The 20,086-nt window shown below is 31.7% G+C and overlaps 1 protein-coding gene and 1 long non-coding RNA gene across 3 annotated transcripts; one reads left to right on the forward strand and one right to left on the reverse strand.

The window, feature by feature from the left end:
- Window positions 12,595-13,221, reverse strand: LOC109342324. The gene has a single exon (XM_019580330.1). The coding sequence runs from the start codon at window positions 13,219-13,221 to the stop codon at window positions 12,595-12,597; it is 627 nt and encodes a 208-aa protein (XP_019435875.1).
- On the forward strand, window positions 17,029-19,821 carry LOC109342565. 2 transcript variants are annotated; one of them, XR_002107083.1, is made up of 4 exons: window positions 17,029-17,577; window positions 17,666-17,754; window positions 18,709-19,061; window positions 19,573-19,821. It is a non-coding gene; the product is annotated as an uncharacterized LOC109342565 (long non-coding RNA). The 2 variants fall into 2 exon arrangements; XR_002107082.1 differs by having other exon boundaries at window positions 18,721-19,061; window positions 19,573-19,820.

Raw genomic sequence — 20,086 nt, forward strand, 5'->3', positions numbered from 1 at the left:
TGCCATAATTTTTAAGTCAACTAATTCACCTTCCTTTTAGTTGCAACCTCGTTCGTACAGAACCAACGGCCGTTGGTACTTTTTTTGTGTTTGGTAGCAAAGAAAAAACTAGTTATTAAAATCATATTTCACTAGTCATTTTATAATATCTTTTTCCTTTCAAAAAAATAAATATGATTTTCATATGAGCAATTTATTTATGAATAATTACCCAATAAATTTATTATTTATTATATTACCATATAAAAATTTTGTGAAATTTTTAATCCAATAACTCCTTTATTTAAGGTTTTGTTTCTTCTTTTAATTTGGGGAGTTTTGACTAGTGATACCAAGTATTTTTCTTAAACATATTTTCATCAAAGTTTTATTAATGATGATTTAATCATCCTAAAAAAAATTCTATTGAAAAAAAAATCGATGACTAAGTCGTCTAAGTTTTCAAACTGTGTTTAAATCATTTTAAACTTCTCGAAAGCTTTTATAACCAACTAAAGTTGGTAAACCTAATTCATTCCTATATGTTGCCTATACCCATTCTATGTGTAGTCAAGGGAAACCATGTTTATCATTATTATTTATTCTATAGTCCTATTTTCCCTTAGGTCAGGACTTCTTGAAGATGCCTATTATTGCTATCCCATTTTCATGGTGGGTGATAAGTGTCAAAATGTATTACTATTCATTATTTTTCATGTCACTTATCTTTATTAATCATGTTTAAAACCCAAGTTATAACACATTTTTTAGATAAATTTTGTGTGTTTAAATAATATAATTTTTGATCACCTCTTGTCCAAGTTTTCTCCGAATTTATAGGAGAATGAATAAAAAAGAATTACTTCAAAGATAGCAATGAATTCAATCCAAAATCTCAAATCAAAAGCACAAAAAGAATTAATCAAAACAAACAAGCTAAGCATGGCATGCTATGTGCTTAGCTTGTAGCCAAAAAGATTGATTCGGCTTGAAGAAAGGTAGCTTACCTTACCTTGAAGAAACCTAAGCTAGGTGTGCCTAGCAACTTGCATAACTTAAAATCTTACCTTTCCTTAAAGAAATCATACTAAAAGTGCTATGCAACCAACCAAATTTAATTCAAGAACTTGGAAAAAAAAAAGTTGTTTTGGCTTGAAGAAAGGTAGGTTACCTTCCCCCGAAGAAATCTGGTCACAAGCTAGGCCTGGAACAACTTGAGCTTAGCTCCAAAATAGCCAACAAACTTCACAATGAAGAATTCCAAAGTCACCAAACAACTTGCTATGTCTTTACTTGAAGATCAAGCACATTACCTCATACATGACCAAAGCTATGACAAGCCACACGCGTAGGAAGTGTCACTTTGCATGGAGCCTAGCCCATAATAGACTGGCCTCTAGGGGTGGCAAGTTGCTGACCCACCAACTTTAGAAGGGCCAAACTACCCTGGTCAGGCTCTGGGCGCCCCAAACAGCCAATTGGGCGACATCAACCCTGACCTATAAATAAGTATCACTTTTCTACATTGTAAATACATTGTACATTCATGCTTCTTCTCATTAGCAGATGAGGTTATAGAAACAATTATTGACAAGGTGAGTTATATTTGTAAAGTTCATCGATAATGTAAAATATTAAATATGAAAGTCAACATTCAAGATGAAATCTAGTGTGTTGATGAAATCTTTAACTAGGGTGTGAAGTTTCTACATATGTGATACCATCTATAGAAATGTATTATTTAAGTATGAATAATCATAGGATTTGAACCAAGTGTATATAATGATGTTGTAATTATCAACGTTTTTTTATTGTTCCAACTAAATGTTTTCATTTCATTATTTTAGGAAAATGATGATGTAAGTATGCCTCATACACCTTTGGGTGCAAGAGGATCATCTAGAGCTAGCAACATTTACGATTTTTTGTTATGTATTTTATTTTTAAAGTGTTATATGAGACTATACTTTTAGTTTTTTGAGATTTTATGGTGTATTTGGATTTATAATGAATGATGAATTATAACTCTTTTAACTATGCTACGCTATTGTGGTTATTTGCAATGAAATTTTATTATTGTTAAGATCATTTTTATTTAGTATTGTATATTTAAATAATAATTATAAATTAATGAGATTAAAGTTGTGAAAATTATCAAATTAAATTGAGGTTGAAATCCTCTAGAAACATATAATAGTTATATCTTCCAGCATGTCTTTATATGTTATTTCGAGTTGTGGAGGTTAAAAATCTCCACAATTAACCTTATCAAAAAGTGGAGGTTTAAAGCCTCCATAGTAAACATTACAAAGACTTCCTCAAATAGTGGAGGTTAAAAACCTCCACAAATAAACCGTTACAAATGTGTAGATACTAGAGGTTTTCTAAAACCTCCACTAAACGCTTCTAGAAGCCATAATTGTGGAGGTTTTTGAAACCTCCCTAGTTATATGTGAAGGTTAAAAACATCCGTTAATCGCATAAAAAATCTCCACTAAATACAAAATTCGTTGTAGTGTATACTACAATTGAATCTTGAAAGAGATACAAATGTAAAATGTAGTAAAGTGTTATTTAAAAAATTTTATTTGTTGAAAAGAAATCCTTGAACATAAGTGCAATCCAATTCATGAGTTATAACTTTATGAATAGGAACAACTTACAAAAAGTGAAATCTAAATCAATATATTGTTAATATGAGTGATGTAATGACTAATCTAACATCTTACTACTAACTTTTACATTTTTGTAATTTAAATTCTGCAACTAACTACTAATTCTTTATTTTTATTATTTTATTTACATCAATTATTCTTGATATCAACTATTCGTAAAATGAGACCAACCTTTCGTAAGAAATGGTACGGCTAGAGGAAAATGAAATTAACATCACTCACCCGGTCACACTCACAATCAATGTGAGGGTGTGATTCGGCTCTTCCATCATCTTAGAAATCTCTTTCAACAAGCTAAATCTTCCCCAGCAACGGTGCCAGTTTGTTGAAAGAGACAAGATAATATGGTCTGACAAGGAACTAGCCATTTAGAAGAGCAGCCTTACCTCGTATTAATGTTTATTTAAACGTAACAAAATAAAGTAGTCCGACGAGGCACTGAGTCTTTAAAGGAGCAATGTTACCTTGTAATTATTTTTTATTATTAAAAAATAATAAGATAAGATGAGACACTAGGCCTTTAGAGGATCAACATAACCTTATATTAGTTTTATGCATGGATGAATTATTGAAACATCAAAATTAAAACAAGAAGGGAAGTTGAATTGTGTCTACCAACTTTCTAACCAGTTGAATATTTTAGTAGGTTAAGAATGATTTAAAAGTTGTCGCGACCTGATTATTGGCTGGAAGACCGACTTTGCGACTTAGGAAGAGACGAACTCGATATCTACCTCTCACAATTGGTCTGGAGTCGTCACTATGTTTTTTATGGTTAATATATAGATAACTTTCTTTACGAACGAATTCGGATAATTATGGTCTTTAAACAGAGATTATGAGATCGGGAGTCGATTATGGATCGGGGAAGGTATTAGCATCTCATCTACCCATATTAAAACGGTACCGTCGCTAATATCATGGATTTTTACACCCTTAATAATTTATTCAAAAATTAAATGACTAATGTGAAATACTTTATGTTTTATTTTTGTATCTGACAACAGTTTATTTTACTCCTACGTATCCCTAGGAGTAATAGAGAAATCAAGATTACGTAATTCTAGTTTAAAATTTGGTTGGTATTGATTTGTTTGTTTTAAAAATATAATTAGAATTTTATCTACTTAGGAAAAGATGGAGCAGGAAAAACTAATGGCCGCATCACATCAAATTTCAAATAGATTTTTGAAATATAGTTAAAATTTGATCATCTTCAAGATAGATAAAGCAATAGATACTAATGTTCGTACCACATCAGATCTCAAAGAGATATTTGACATATAGTTGAACTTTTATCATCTTTAAGATAGATGAAACAGTAGAAACTAATGTCCGCATCAAATCAAATCTCAAAGAGATATTTGAAATATAGTTGAAATTTTATCGTCTTTAAGATAGATGAAGCAGCGGAAACCAATGTTTGCACCGCATCAAATCTCAAAGAGATATTTGAAATAATATAGTTAAAATTTTATTGTCTTTAATATAGATGAAACAACAAAAGTTAATATCTGCACAACATCACATATCAACAAGGTATTTAATTGTCCATTCTAAGTAATCATAGATGAACACTTGTGTCAGTAAGTCGACTTAGTGATAATGAATATGATATTAGTTGTTACATTTTTTGCATTTTATTATTATTTAACAATAAACATTTAGTCATTAAAACATTCTTAATTATAAGGATAAAAATAAATAAAAATAGAAAAAACATATCTTTTGTAGCATACTAGATTTCCACACGCAATTGATAGAAGAAACTCACCACCACTTGGGTGATGGTAACACGCATGTACCGCAACCTTTGGAACAAGCATAGCCACCAGCAACGTAGTTGGCGTTGAACCCATCACAACTTCCAATGATGGCAAAAATTGGACACTATTTTTTTGTTTTGTGGCAAGAGAAGTCACTTAGGATATTGAAGTGTCATATCTAGATTTAATTGTATCCTCATAGAATCTCTACGATTTTCTTTGGAAGACATTGTAAAGAAGATGATGGATATGTGTAAACAAATGTGTTAATATGAATAAGTAATGCACACTACTACCATGACTTGGAGAATAGTTTGATGTAACATGCAAGGATTTAGCTTAAGCTACCATTAGCTAAGGATTGAACACGAACCACAGGTTATTCTTGCCTTTGTTACAGAAAAGAAAACTAAAAAACTAAGCTATTGAAGCTCTAAGGCAAAAAGAAGGATTGTGAAGCAATAGTTTTTATGTGATGGCTTGTGTGATATTGAGTTTTAAGAGCTAGTGGCAGCAACCTCATCAACAGGAGTACGACCGAGAAGGAGAATGGAGGAGGCTATTTTTTTTCCTGAGTGAGTGGTTTTGAGAAGAAGAAGACAACACAATGGTCACTCTCATTCTTTGAACTCTTTTTCTTTTCGTGTTGTCTCTAAATCCCATGGTTCCTTGTGGAGGCTGAAGGTCTTTTAGCGATAGCAATGGTTTTTTACAAGCATAATTGGTCCATAGTCATCTAACACTTAAAGACCCATGTGCTGCTAAAGTTCAGAAACAAATGGACTCTTTTGGGTTAGTATTATTATAATAGGGGAGTGTCTTTTATGTGAGGCAGGGAATGTTTCTTTCATATGAGAGATAGAGAGATCATAGAGGCTAAGGCGTGGAGAGAATAATTGAGAGGGTGAGAGAGCTGAATGGGGATCATATGTCCCCAATAGTATCTCATTCTATATCACAAGTCAATCATATATTAACACGTGGATAAATAAAAATTTTAAAAGTACAAAAGTTATAAAATGAAGCACTCTGATTGGCTTGGGACATAGAGTGAAATATCATTTGAAATATATGATCTCCGTCCAAGAGAGCTTCTCTTGAGAGAGAGAGAGATGGTTACCTCTCCTATGCCCTCATTTTTTGTTTTCAACTTCCTGTGTAACCATTTTCCCTTTATAACATTTTGGCAGTTTTCTTGTGGTCTTTCTGCTGGCCTCTCCTCTACTCATGCTTTTGAAACGGTAGGTTGAGAAACTTATATTTACTATTTTCCAACATCCTTTTTTAATTGGGACATTAAAGGATGGATATCAATAGAGTATATAAAAACAGAGGAATGTGAACAGGAATGAGAATTATTTCTAGTAATGGAGAGACAAGTGACTTTTTTGGGTAAAAGTGTAATATCATTTTAAATAAAAATAATATAAATTTTAATGTATATTAATTTTCCTTTATTTTTTCACGGCACTTCCCAAGGAGTCTCACTCAAATAAGAGGGTGTTATTTATTTCTAGTAATGGAGAGACAGTAACTTTTTTTTATATTTTAAGGGTAAAAGTGTAATCTCATTTTAAATAAAAATGATATAAATTTTAATGTATATTAATTTTTCTTTATTTTTTCACGGCACTTCCCAAGGAGTCTCACTCAAATAAGAAGGAGTTATTTTTAAGTGGATTACTAGTAGGATAGTCGTGCATTTGCATGGGCGAAGTTTTTTTGTTGGGGATATGAATTTAAAGAATTGAATTTCAAGGTTGTATAATAAAAAGGAAAGAAAATTTTGTTTATGATGTAATAATTTTTTTGGTTTCCCGCAGGTATCCTCGCACTAGAGGCAATCATGTCTGAGTCAGGTACATCCACATGTATGTATGGCTAACTCTCTCAGCGTGTATTTTTCCATCGACAAGACTTGAACCTGATACCTTACTTAAGGGGAATCAAGCATGTACCATTTGAATCAAAACTCTCTCTTATAATGTAATAGTTTGTAAATAATTAACGTATTTTATGTTAAATATGTAACATTAAAATAATAATGTTGTTAAACTTGATGAATTCTAACAATAATTATGCTTGTTGCAGGACCATTAATGATGACTCAACAAGCATGGATCATGATCAGCATAGCTCAAGTGTGAATCAAAGGGAAATTGGCTCGGTTGGGATTGTAGCAATGTACCATAAACCAGAGGAAACAAGAAATATGCTTGACCAAGACAGGATGCACCAATTGACTCTGTCTCGGTCAGGAAGCTTGCATCAGGTGGTGTGTCAGCCTCGGTCACCAGCTTTGCATCAGATGCGCATGGGCAATGAGCACCAGTTGGCTCTGTCTCAGTCAGGACAAACCATGGTGCATCAGTTGGCGCTATCTCGGTCAGGACAGGCCATGGCACACCAGTTGGCTCTGTCTCGGTCAGGACAAGCCAAGGCGCACCAGTTGACTCTGTCTCGGTCAGGAGGGCCATGGTGCATCAAGTCAGCTATAGCAATGTTTACTCAAGTCAGATTCATCATCACAATGAATCAAATGGATACAAAGTCTCTTTGACCAACTATAGGATTACACATCACCATAAATTGAAGACTTATGATGTGTCTCTTTATGATTATTTAAGAGGCCAACAATTTATTGTAATACAAGCTATCTCTCTTAGCTTTATAATAGGATCAATGATTCTGTTTTTCTATTTTTAGATAGATGGTTAGTTGTTAGTTTTGTTTGTTAAGTTTGTTATTTCCAATGATATATATATTGATCATTGCTTTGTAATTCAGGCTAAGCTTTTTCATAATCAATAAGAATAGTTCATTAAGTTCTTTATCCTTGCATTAGTTCTTTGCTTCCTTTTGAATCAAGAAGAGTCTTTGATCTTTATCAATGGAGTGTACATTTTCAAGAAATGTAGTCTACAATCATAAAGTAGAAGTAAATGTTATAGGTTTTGGAAAACTTCCTTCTAAATAACATTTGTTGTTGACATCAAAGATTTATCATCCTTATCATGTATCAATATTTTCAATCATATTTTACTTTGTACTCTTTAAATTTTCATATATAATTGTCTGAAAACTATATTTTTACTTATGTTTTACTTCACTTATACCTTGAATTAATGTCTCACAATTTTGAATTGTCCGAAAACTATATTTGGAAAAAAGTAGAATCAAGGTTATAATTCTACATTACGTGTTAATTAATTAATTTTAAAGACATTTATTCGTAAATAAATAGTATCTACTTCTGAACTTATTTATGTTTGAAATTTATTCATTTATCAACAATTTTGAACTACACCATGAATTAGAAAGAGATGGTGGGCATTTACCTAACAAATGACAAAATAATAATATAAATAAGCAAGATAAGCAGATGATATTTGATTAAAACATACAAATTTTAAAAATTATTATGACTATGTGGTTCTTTGATTCTTGCATGTGTTAGAATAATAATTATGAATGTATCTATTGATCTATTATTATAGTGGTTGATAAATTTTGTTGCATGACCTTCCCAATAAGTACAACTAATGACATCATCACTGCTTAAATTTTTAAAATTAAGTTAGGAAAATTACAAAAAATTATGTAAATAAATAAAGCAATATTATTGATGATTTTTTAAGTTTGTCTCAGTTAGGAGAATATTAGTTCATCAACAACTCCAATAATATCTATTTGGGTCAATAAAAAAAGTGTTATCAATGTTACAAATAATTAAAGTATTTGTTGAGTTATTTTTTTTTTTTTGACTAAACTAAAATGAAAGAAGTATTTTGATTTAATCTACTAACAAATCAGTGTGAAAATTCTCAGCTAGTATGTCCCCAAAATTTTTGAAACAATATTCGTAATATTGTACCAACAATAAGTTGCATCATATAGTAACTTGTATCTTACTATAAAATGCAATTTATGATTACATTTATTGAATTTATCTTTCCTAACAGTAACTTGTATCTTACTACCTATAATACATAAAACAATATATTATTATAAAATAAAATTGTATGAATTAAATGTTTTATTTGACATCATATAAAATGGAACATCGCTGCCCATCAATATCATTTCAAGATGTCCTGGTTTTGGTGGTATTCGAACATATCAAATATCAGAAATTCTAATAATAAGAAGATTGTCATATTTGAATTATTATTTTTAAATATTCGTAATAAAAGTATTTATATTTTTCCATTAATATATCTAACATTGTTATCTTTTAATTAAATAATATAATAATAGTAATTAAATATTATGTAAATTTTCATTTGTTATAATCTCATCTATCATACTAATATATATTCAAAAGTTATTATGTTTTTTAATCTCTTTAATCTAGTATCTTTAATATTCTATTTATGTTATACTTCATATTATTACTATTTTAATATTTTATAGTAACATTGCAATATTAGAAGCAAACACTAAACCCTAAACAAAATATATCTATAATGAGTGTTGCCTAAAATTAAAGAATAAAAAATAATTCCAAAAATATAAATAAAAAATGTGTTATAATGTATACAACATTGTATATTTTATGATTGCTTTTAATAAAATAGAGATGAAAGAATAAATTACATAATCACAATAAAATCAAATCAATGACATACTTTTTCAGTAATTTAGTAAAAATAAGACTATTATTATATTAATTACATATTGTGGCTCATTATGTTTTATAGTCTTCGATGTATATACAAATTCTTGATTTTATAATTGAAGTTATATGTACTTGTATTAGTTTGTAGTTTTAAATATACTAATAATGTTTCAAATCATTGAGTATTAATTTTAATAATGTCGTTTTATCTTATTTTGTTATACCGAAGGATTTGATGAACTATTAGGATGAAATAATCTTTCTAATCTATTTGAAAACACATTAATTTAGGAATTGCCGGAATATTTTTTTCCTAGTAATTTCAATGAAACTTATGATTTGTTATTTTTATATATTCATAATTAAAATACTAAATTTTTCATGATAATATCTACCATTGTTATCTTGTAATTAAATAATATAATGATAGTAATTAAATATTTCGAAAATTCTCATTCGTTATATTCTCATATGTTATACTAATATATATTCAAAAACTGTTATGATTTTTAATATTCTTAATCTAATATCCTTAACATTCTATTTATGTTATACTTCTCATTATTACTATCTTAATATTGTAAAAATAGCATTGAAATATTAGAAGCAAACATTAAACCTGGAACAAAATATATTTATAAGGAGTGTTGCCTAAAACTAAAGAATTAAAATAATTCAAAAGAAAATATAAATAAAATATGCATTATAATGCATACAACTTTGTATATCTTATTATTGCCTTTAATAAAATAGAGGTAGAAGAATCAATTACGTAATCACAATAAAATTAATCAAGGATATGATTTTTCAATAATTTTAATAAAAATAAGACTATTATTATATTAATTAATAATTATGGCTCATTATGTTTTATAGTATTCTATTTATATATAATTTCTTGATTTTATAATTGATCTTATGTGTACCTATATTAATTTGTAGTTTAAAATATACAAATAATATTTCAAATCTTTGTGTATTAATTTTACTACTATTGTTTTATCTTATTTTTTTATACCGAAGGATTTGATGAGCTATTATGAAGGGGTAATTTATTTAATCAATTTGAAAAACACATTAAGTTAAGATTTGACGACATATTCTTTTTGATAATTTTAATCAAAATAATAAAAAGATTCTTATAATTGATTTGTTATTTTTATATTTTCCTAATTAAAGTACTTATATTTTTCACGAATATATCTACCATTATTATCTTTTAATTAAATAATATAATGATAATAATTAAATATTTTGAAAATTCTCATTCGTTATATTCACATATGTTATACTAATATATATTTAAAAACTGTTATGATTTTTAATATTCTTAATCTAATATATTTAATATTCTGTTTATGTTATACTTCTCATTATTACCATCTTAATATGTATAATGAACATTGCAATATTAGAAGAAAACACTAAACCCAAAACAAAATATATTTATAATGAGTGTTGCCTAAAATTAAAGAATAAAAATAATTCAAAAAAATATAAATCAAATATGCGTTATAATGCATACTACTTTATATATCTTATGATTGCTTTTAATAAAATAGAGGTAGAAGAATCAATTACATAATCACAATAAAATGAAATCAAGGATATAGTTTTTCAATAATTTTAATAAAAATATATTAATTTCAAATTGTGGCTCGTTATGTTTTATAGTATTCGATTTATATACAATTTCTTGATTTTATAATTGATCTTATGTGTACATGTATTAATTTGTATTTTGAAATATACTAATAATATTTCAAATCCTTGTGTATTAATTATATTATTATTTTTTTATACCGAAGGATTTGATGAGCTAATAGGATGTGATAATTTTTTAATCTATTTGAAAAACATAGTAAGTTAGGATTTGACGGGATATGTTTTATGGTAATTTTAATCAAAATAATAAAAAGATTCCCGTAATTGATTTGTTATTTTTATATATTCCTAATAAAAATACTAATATTTCCTCTAAATATAACTACCATTGTTATATTTTAATTAAATAATACAATGATAGTAATTAAATATTTTGCAAATTCTCATTCGTTATTTTCTCATATGTTAAACTAATATATATTCAAAAACTGTTATGATTTTTAATCTTGTTAATCTAATATCTTTAATATTCTATTGATGTTATACTTCCTATTATTTCTATCTTAATATTGTAAAAGTAACATTGCAATAGTAGAAGAAAACACTAAACTCTGAACAAAATATATTTACAATGAGTGTTGCCTAAAATTAAGGAATAAAATATAATTCAAACAAAATATAAATGAAATATGCGATATAATGCATACAACTTTGTATATCTTATGATTGCTTTGTATAAAATAGAGGTAGAAGAATCAATTACATAATCACAATAAAATCAAATCATTGACATATTTTTCGAGTAATTTTAATAAAAATAAGACATTTATTATATTAATTTCATATTGTGGCTCATTATGTTTTATAGTCTTCGATTTATATACAAATTCTTGATTTAATAATTGATCTTATGTGTACCTATATTAATTTGTAGTTAATAATGTTTTAAATTTTTTAGTATTAATTTTAATATTATTGGTTTATCTTATTTTTTATACTTAATGATTTGATGAACTATTAGGATGAGATAATATTTCTTTTTTAAAAAACATATTAGGATAAGATTTGACATATATTGTTTTTCCAGTAATTTTAATCAGACTAATAAAAATATTCTCAAAATTGATGTGTTATTTTTATGTATTCCTAATAATAAAATACTTATATTTTTCCATAATTATACTTTCAATTGATAATAAAATTATTATGAGAATTATAGTTATTGTTATTAATGGTAATAATACATTCTTTAGTACTTTCAAAATATGAAATAGGCAAAATGAAACTTGTTACTTGAAATAGCCTTAATGAAAGAAGATTGGGCATTTCCTTTAATCATGGTGTCATTAATGGCATGCTTCTGGTTCCCATGAGAATTGATAATAGAATTATTATGACATTTATAGTTAATGTTATTAATGCTAATAATACCCTTCTTGATAACATGTTTTTGGTTGCCTTGATTTTTTTTTCGTGAATCACCTTAAAATTAGGCATTAAAGTTGAAACTGAATTATTCTCTTCGACAAAATGAAATAACATCTCCCAATTTAATTTCATTAATATTGACATATTGTGTCTTAGAAATCTTCTTATTTCTAGTAATAGTCAACCAATTTCCATAAACCTACAATGACTCTTGAACAAAATACTTGCCATTTTTTGGTTCATCCATTGAATTCACATTTACTGCCCCAGTTGTAACGGACGTAATAGTTTCCACTTTCCACCAGATTCGACAACCATTATTAATCTAATATAAGAATATACTCACAATTGATTTCTTATTTGTAAATATGATTGCTTTATATATTTAAATAATACAATGATATTAAGTAATATATATTCAAAAAATAAGGATCTCATCCGTTATATTATTTAAGGATGGATTCATTAGTGTCATTTAATAGGTAATAAATTATTCTAGTAACTAATATATATTCAAAAACTGTTATAATGGTTTATCTGATAATGAGAATTGCATAAAATTGACAAACTTTATCTCCCGTACCGAGGGTAAGCCAGGAATATCATCCGAAAAAACTTCAGAGAAATCCCTAACCACGGTTAGGTCCTGAATCTCTTCTCCACCCTTATTCTCCAACGATTCCAGTAGCATAAATACTTGAGCTCCATCCTTCAAGAGTTCCTTCATTTGATTGGCAGTGGTGCTTTTGGCCTCATAACAAGATTCAATGGGGTCTTTGGGGTCACGAAAGATTATTGTTTTGTTAAAGCAGTTTAGAAGAACATGGTTGTTAGACAACCAGTTCATCCCTAAGATGATATGTAATTGGGATAATGGTAGACATATCAGGTCTACTACAAAGGTTCTTTCATCTAAAGTTATGGGACATTGGGAACACATGGTTGACACTATGACGGGTTCGTTAGTAGGTGTGTATACAATTAGGTCATAGGGTATGGACGCTATAGGTAATGCTAATTGATTGACAACATCATTATATAAGAAAGAATGGGTCGCACTCGAATCAAACAGCACAGATGAGGAAATCTCCTTAATACGACATGTACCTTGTATGAGGTCTTCGTTGCCCTCGATCTCAGTTCTGCTCATGGTGAACACCCTTCCTTTGGACTTAGGTCATGCCGCTTGAACAATATTCACTTCTTCCCTTTTTAGCTTAGGGCACATCGGCTTGATGTGTCCAGGCTGGTTGTAGTGATAACACACTGGGTAGTCGACACTGAAGTGCTTCCCCTTACACTTCGAACACCAAGGTGGTGTGTTGAGATTAGAGTTCGCACCTGGTTAACTCATTTTGTTGTTGTGATTGTTATTGTTGATGATGTTGTTGTTATTGTTGTTGTTGTTTCCTAGTTGGACGCCTCTGTTATTGTAAGGCTTGAAACTTCTCTATTGAAACCCTGATGACGAAGCATAGGGTTTATGCTTGCGGTTGAAGGGCTTTCCCCTTCCAAGTCCTTGCCCGATATTCATTTGGGGTCTATAGGAATTTTCGGGTGGTACGACACTTTTCAGTGTCGCAATCCTTACCTTCATGCTTTCCTCATAAAACCGGCATTTGTTAACCAGAGTTGCAAAATCTGGTATCTGATGATGTACAAACAATACTTTCAGGTCCTGTCTGAGTCCATCCTCAAACTTGGCACATTAGGACCTTTCGTTCCCCACTTGATTGTAGTGTGGGGCATATCTCGCCAAATCTTCAAATTTGGCAGCATATTCCCCAACTGTCATACTTCTCTGTTGCAGATGTAGGAATTTCATTCCCTTTTTGGTCCTCATATCCACGGGAAAGTACTTCTGCATGAATCTATCTTTGAAAGTTGTCTAGTTGACAACTTTTTATTCATGCACCATCTAGCGACTAGTAAACTCCCACTAGTTTTCAGCCTCCTCAGTAAGCATATAGGTCGCATAGGTGACCTTCTACTCCTCAGTGCACATAAGTTCCCGAAAGATCCTCTCCAACTCCTGGATCCAGTCATTTGCAGCATCTGGTGCAAAACCTCCTTCAAACTCTGGGGTTGACAATGACAGAATTCGTCCAAGCCCCTATACTGAGCCGATCCTTGAGTTGGTGGTTGTTGTTGCTGATTGGGTTGATGCAAGTTAGTATTCACACTCTGAATCGATACAGTCATTGCAGCCATGAAGTCCAAGTTAGTAGTTCCACGTCCAGCCATCCTAAATTTGTGAACATTAAACGTGTATGAGATACTTCTTCTATTGAAATTATTCATAGGTTGTATTTCCAACCGAACAATACAAGCAAACACTTAAACACACAAAGTCATACAAGAAAGCATGTGAGGCCTTGTCCAAAGCCAGATAGAAAAGAACCACTCTGATACCATGTTGTAACGCCCCCAAAATTACTCCAAAAATATTGCTCAAAAATTGGTAAATTTTTTTTTGAATGAAGCCATATAAAATTTATTTCCTTATATTCGTTTCATTTTCTAAACATCATTTTAAGTAACATACATTGTGGAAAATAAAAATTGTTACCTAATGGTAACCAAGAATAACTCAACATAACTTTAAATAATACTTCATTAGAATAACGGAAAATATTGGTACAAAATACAAGGGGGAAATAAATCTTCGCCCAAACTGAAACTATACAAAAGGCTCCTACTCAAAAAGTACCATACATAGATACCCTACTCAAAAAGCAAAATAGGAATGGAAATGGCTCCTACCGGCTAGCTTCAGTGTCCGCGGGTGCGCTAGAGCACTCGCTCAGGTCTTCCCCCATCTCAGAGTCGGAGGAGAGGTTTATAACCTCAATGGAGTCCTCGATGCATATTAACTCCACACACTCATTATCATCAGCTACTGGCTCCTCCTCCTCATCCACCATCTCCTCCTCTGGGTCATAGGACGAATGTTGCGACAGAGTCACCACCCTCGCATCCTCCTGGGGTTTTGGCATGGTTCGCTGCCTCCTGGATGGCCCTGCAGCATCTGGTCCGTGAGGAGTCACAGACTAAGTCAATGGCAGATCAGGTGCCAGCCTCTGGGCAGGCAAGGTAAAGGAAGCCTTCAGCTCCGCATAATGGTATGGAAAGCGCATCGTAGATCCATCGCATACCATCTCCAACTCTATGGCACAAGGACCTGTGTAGGCGTAGCGGTCTCCCTCAATCATCCATGCCCCATCCTAGGACATCGAGAAGTGGTAACTCTGAATCTTGGAAGAATGATCCATCTGAACAAAACGTGAATCAAAGACAAACAGAAAGAAAAGAGAGTAATACATCTAATGAATATTACTCATTGACAGCGTGGAATTACACAGAATATCATATCTAGACAGATACACTTAACATACACAATATATATCACATACATAAATAAAAATGATGAATGATGTTATAACTCAAATCATGAGGATCAATATCCACGAGCTCAATGTATGAATGTTATGTTTATTTCATCCATCCTTACACCAAAATCCTCCCAATAAACTATTCAGAAATAATCGAGAGTACAGGTCCCATAACAAGCCAATTTGAACGCACGAAAGTATTCCTCGCAAGGATATATGATTGATCTGTTCCAAAGAACTGTCCATTTCAGGATGGTGTCGTATCAAACACTTTATGGGCATCCCTCTCATCGATCCTGATTGCAAAGAGGGGTTGTCAGAGATCGTCTAGTTTGCGCTGTGAGAACTGTCCGGTCCAACATAATACCTCACCTAGGAATACAAGAGACTCGTCTCACCTAGACTCACCCTCACGACTTTGCTGACAAACCACCACCATCGTCGTCCCTCTCAACATCTCGGGACTCGTTCGTCTCCCATAAATTTCCTCTGCACTACTTCATTATCCATAATGAGTATGCACATTAACCGAGGTTAACTGATTAAATCTTTTAATCATTATTTTATAAGATCGGCCCTATTGCGCCCCGATTTTCGGCTGCACGACTTTGTTTAGAGTCGCCACTACATTTTATAGTTAAAAATGTAGAAAAATCTTTTAAGCCCAATTACCTTGGGCTTTTGGATTTTTGATATCCAGGTTCGGGAGTCGGTTACAAGATAGGGAAGGTATTAGCACCCTACCCACCCGCCTTAAGTGGTACCCTTCGCTAAAATATATGACTTTCTTATTATCATTATTATTAAATTTTATGATTAATTAATCAATTATTAAGAAAAAAATAGTTTTTTATTATTATGCCTGACAAGATTGACCCTAGTCCTACGTATCCCTTTTAAGGGAATCAAGGCGCTTACGTAGTTCTTTTAGTAGAAAAATGTCTATTGGTTGAGGGTATTTTAATTAAAGAAAATATATTTTTAGTCAAAAATATTCATTTTGCAAGTTTTGTTTATTATTGAAAAAAAGTTTTTGTTTGGTTAATTTTAAAAAAATAAAGTTTAATCGATTGAAAAGAAGCGGCGTAGCGCGACCTTTCGAAGATGATTTGAGAAGAAAGAGGTCTCCGGGACGACCTTCTCTCTATCTTTGATTAACTCCCAAAATTATATCAAAAGCATTTATAAAAATTTTCATGTGATTCTATTAATAATCTTTGTTGTCATAGTAAAATGTTCTAATTATTGTTATTATTGGTAGTTATTATCTTTTATCATATGATGAATAATTTTTATTAGATTTTTGCTAGAACATATATTAATATGATTTATAGTGTTGGATTATTTTTTATAATGTTTTATTTTTTCATTAAAACGAACATTAATGCAATTTAGCTTGAAATATACAATTATCCAACAGTTATGATAGGCTTATTAATTAGCATTTGTTTTATTGGAATTTCCTAAACAAATGATATTAGCAAATAAAATATACATAAATATTAAAGCAACAAAAGAATTAAATGAATAAAAAGAAGTAAAGAAAGTTAAAGGAATGGGTAAAGTGAAATGGGTGTAAGGGTTCTTTTAGAACCATGAAACTCAAATGGGATTTCAATCCCTAATTCTCCTTTCTTCCCCAATTTCTTTCTCTCTGCGCGGCGGAGATGGTGATTGATTCTCGTCCTCCAGCGACGGTGATGAACAAAAGTCACGGCCAAGGGTGGTTCATGGTGGTTATCCCCCCATTAGTCTTTCTTTTTCGTTCTTAACGGTGGTGAAAAGGCCACTGTCTCTCCTTGTCTCCTCCATCTCTTTTACGGCAATGGAGATGCATTCACGGTTGGGACTGAGCTGGCCGTGCCGACACGGTAATGGTAAAACCTTGAGGTCGTCTTCTTCTTGGCTTCTAGTTACTGCGCGATTAAGACCGAAGTGCCGCTGGTTCGTGACGGCCCTGGTTCATGACGGCGTAGGTCCTCCATGACGGCGACTCGTGATGACTCTCGGTGGTAACGGAGGTTCGTGATGACTCTCGTTGGTGACGGAGATTCGTGATGATGAAAGAGGATCACTCCCGTAGGTGATTCCTGGCCAGATCGAAGTGGCTTCGGGTCGGTAACGAACCCTACTCCATTTGTTTCGCATTGTTATTTTTTTTGTTGTTTCTGATTCTCGTTATCACCACTGAGGTTCATTAAGGCCAAGGAGGGGATTAAATATGTGATTTCATTCGGTGGGATAACATTAAGGTTGCTATTTGGCATCGGCACAAAACCTAGAGGATTCCGGTAAGGGTTTTTATCCTTTTCATTCAATTTTACAGCATGAACTTAATCTATCATAGATAACCGATTTGGACAAACAGATAACTAGAAATGAACCGTAATATATATGAGTGCAAATAGATATGTTTCTGTTTAAACCAATATGTATTTTATATGACCAATTAGAAACATTTATGAACTAAGTAAGTCTATAACATAAATCAAATGAAACAGGACATTTTTATCTCACATATATATATATATATATATATATATAAATATATATATATGCATATATATATATATATGCGTTGATGCTCATATAGAAGGCATTTTTATGTTTCGAATGCTTACCTGGATGTATGTTTCTTCTTTTGTCTTTTTGCGTGTTGATTCTTTGTTCCCGGATGCTTTTTCTCTATGTATGCGTGATATAGATATATCTCTGATTCTGCTGTATGATATGTATCTCTGTTTTTTGTTGTCTGGGTTTTCACTGAGTGCATGTATATGATGTCTACCTGTTCCTGAACTTATGTGATGCACGTGTTGTATGATTTCTGCCTTCCCTAATGTGTAGCGTATTATCTGATTTGTTATGTGTATTGATAGGAATTGCTCTCTGTTTATATGACGTGAATATGTGCTCTGATTATTTCTGACTTTTTCTGGTTCTTCTCTCTCTGATTTCTGTATGTGTGTTCGTGTGTGATGTGCTATATATAGCCTTCTGATGCTCTATATGAGCCTCTTGAATTGCCAAAAAATATCACCTGATGACTGACTCCTAGGCTGCCCATTGTGAGCCATAAATGGACTGTTTACTTTGATTTATTTTGGCCATCATTGCTAATTGATGCTGTAACTGCTGATATAATCTTCTAATTGCCTTTCACCTGAACTCTCTGATTGTCTGCTGGAATTCATAACTGAAATTATTAATGCGATTGTAACTGAAGTGACTGATTTTTTTCCTAGTGATTCTTCCAGATATCTTATGGCTCTTGTAAATGATGGATCTGTGGCAAAGGCTTGGCCCGTTAGTGATTCTTCCATTAGTCATGCTTGGAAGTGTTGACAAATCAAGGGTTGCTTACGGAACAAATACGGGTAGTGGATATCTATCTTCTTGTTGTAGTTCGCTGGAGGTTCCTCAGGGCTAGGTGATGAAGGGTAATAAACTTTGGACATGCATATGAGAAGAGCTCGCCATAGATGGCAAATGCCTCATCCTCATATCTTTGCATTCTGATCATCTTTTCACCATATTCCTCTTGCAGCTGATAGTTCACGGCTTCATCAAGAAGCCTGCTTTGGGGGCGCAGTGAAAGGTAAATTGCCAGCAAGGCATACACTTGTTCATTCTTTTTCAGTATTTGCTCGCATTATGGTGATTTCTGATGATATTGGCTTTGTTTTATAAGTGCTCCTCCTCCTTGATTGTTACATGTTTACATGTTCCATGCTGTTGCACTGATAACACCGTTGATGATAGAAATGAGTCCTCCTCCTCCTTGATTGTTACATGTTTAAATGTTCCATGCTGTTGCACTGATATATAGTTGGTCACTTTGTAATTTTTTCAATTTTTGCAATGGCCTATCATGCTCCTCTTCAAGCTCTGACTAGCAACTTGATCATTTTGTGTTCTTTAACAACCATTTGGAAACGTTCTTTAAGTTCCTTCTGATCCCATTTTAGACTCTCTAGTTTATTTTGCAGCTTTTGTTCTAGTTGCAAGTCTAACAGCACCAACATCCCCGCCGTTAAAAATAGAGCTTATATACTTTGGTGCTAAAATTTTCGTCATGAATAATAACATATGTCACGTTATTGATACAGGGTGCATGGCAGCCTCGGATGCAGACCATTACTTGCAAGAGATGGGTTCCCAACAGGATAAGAGTGATCGACTAGCTGGGGTGTGTCCGTAGCTCAGAAGATGATGCTTGATAATAATAGAAAAGTGGAGGCATCTTCTTCCAACAGGGCATCTAATATTTAAAAATTGAAATTTATGACTTCGAAGTTTTATTGTGAACTAATAGTCTAAAACTTTAAGACTATGTTGGTTTCTTCTTTAGAATTTACAAGTTTTAAGCTAAGATGTTATGTTGTTATTGTAATATTGTTGACTTATGTTTGTGATTTTTTTTAAAAGACTTTTATCAAGTTTGTTGATTATTTTTTGTCTAAAAGCTTTAATTATGTTCATTTTGGACTGGGAAAACGGGCCAGCCGTCAGCTTGCCAGCCCTGCAAAATATGGTCCGGGCTGGCATTTTGAGCCCTTTTAACAATACGGGCCGGGCCGGCCCACATAGCCACCCCTACTTGATTACAAGCCATATCTAATT

The sequence above is a fragment of the Lupinus angustifolius genome, chromosome LG03 (genome assembly GCF_001865875.1).
Source record: "Lupinus angustifolius cultivar Tanjil chromosome LG03, LupAngTanjil_v1.0, whole genome shotgun sequence".
Lineage (NCBI taxonomy): Eukaryota > Viridiplantae > Streptophyta > Magnoliopsida > Fabales > Fabaceae > Lupinus > Lupinus angustifolius.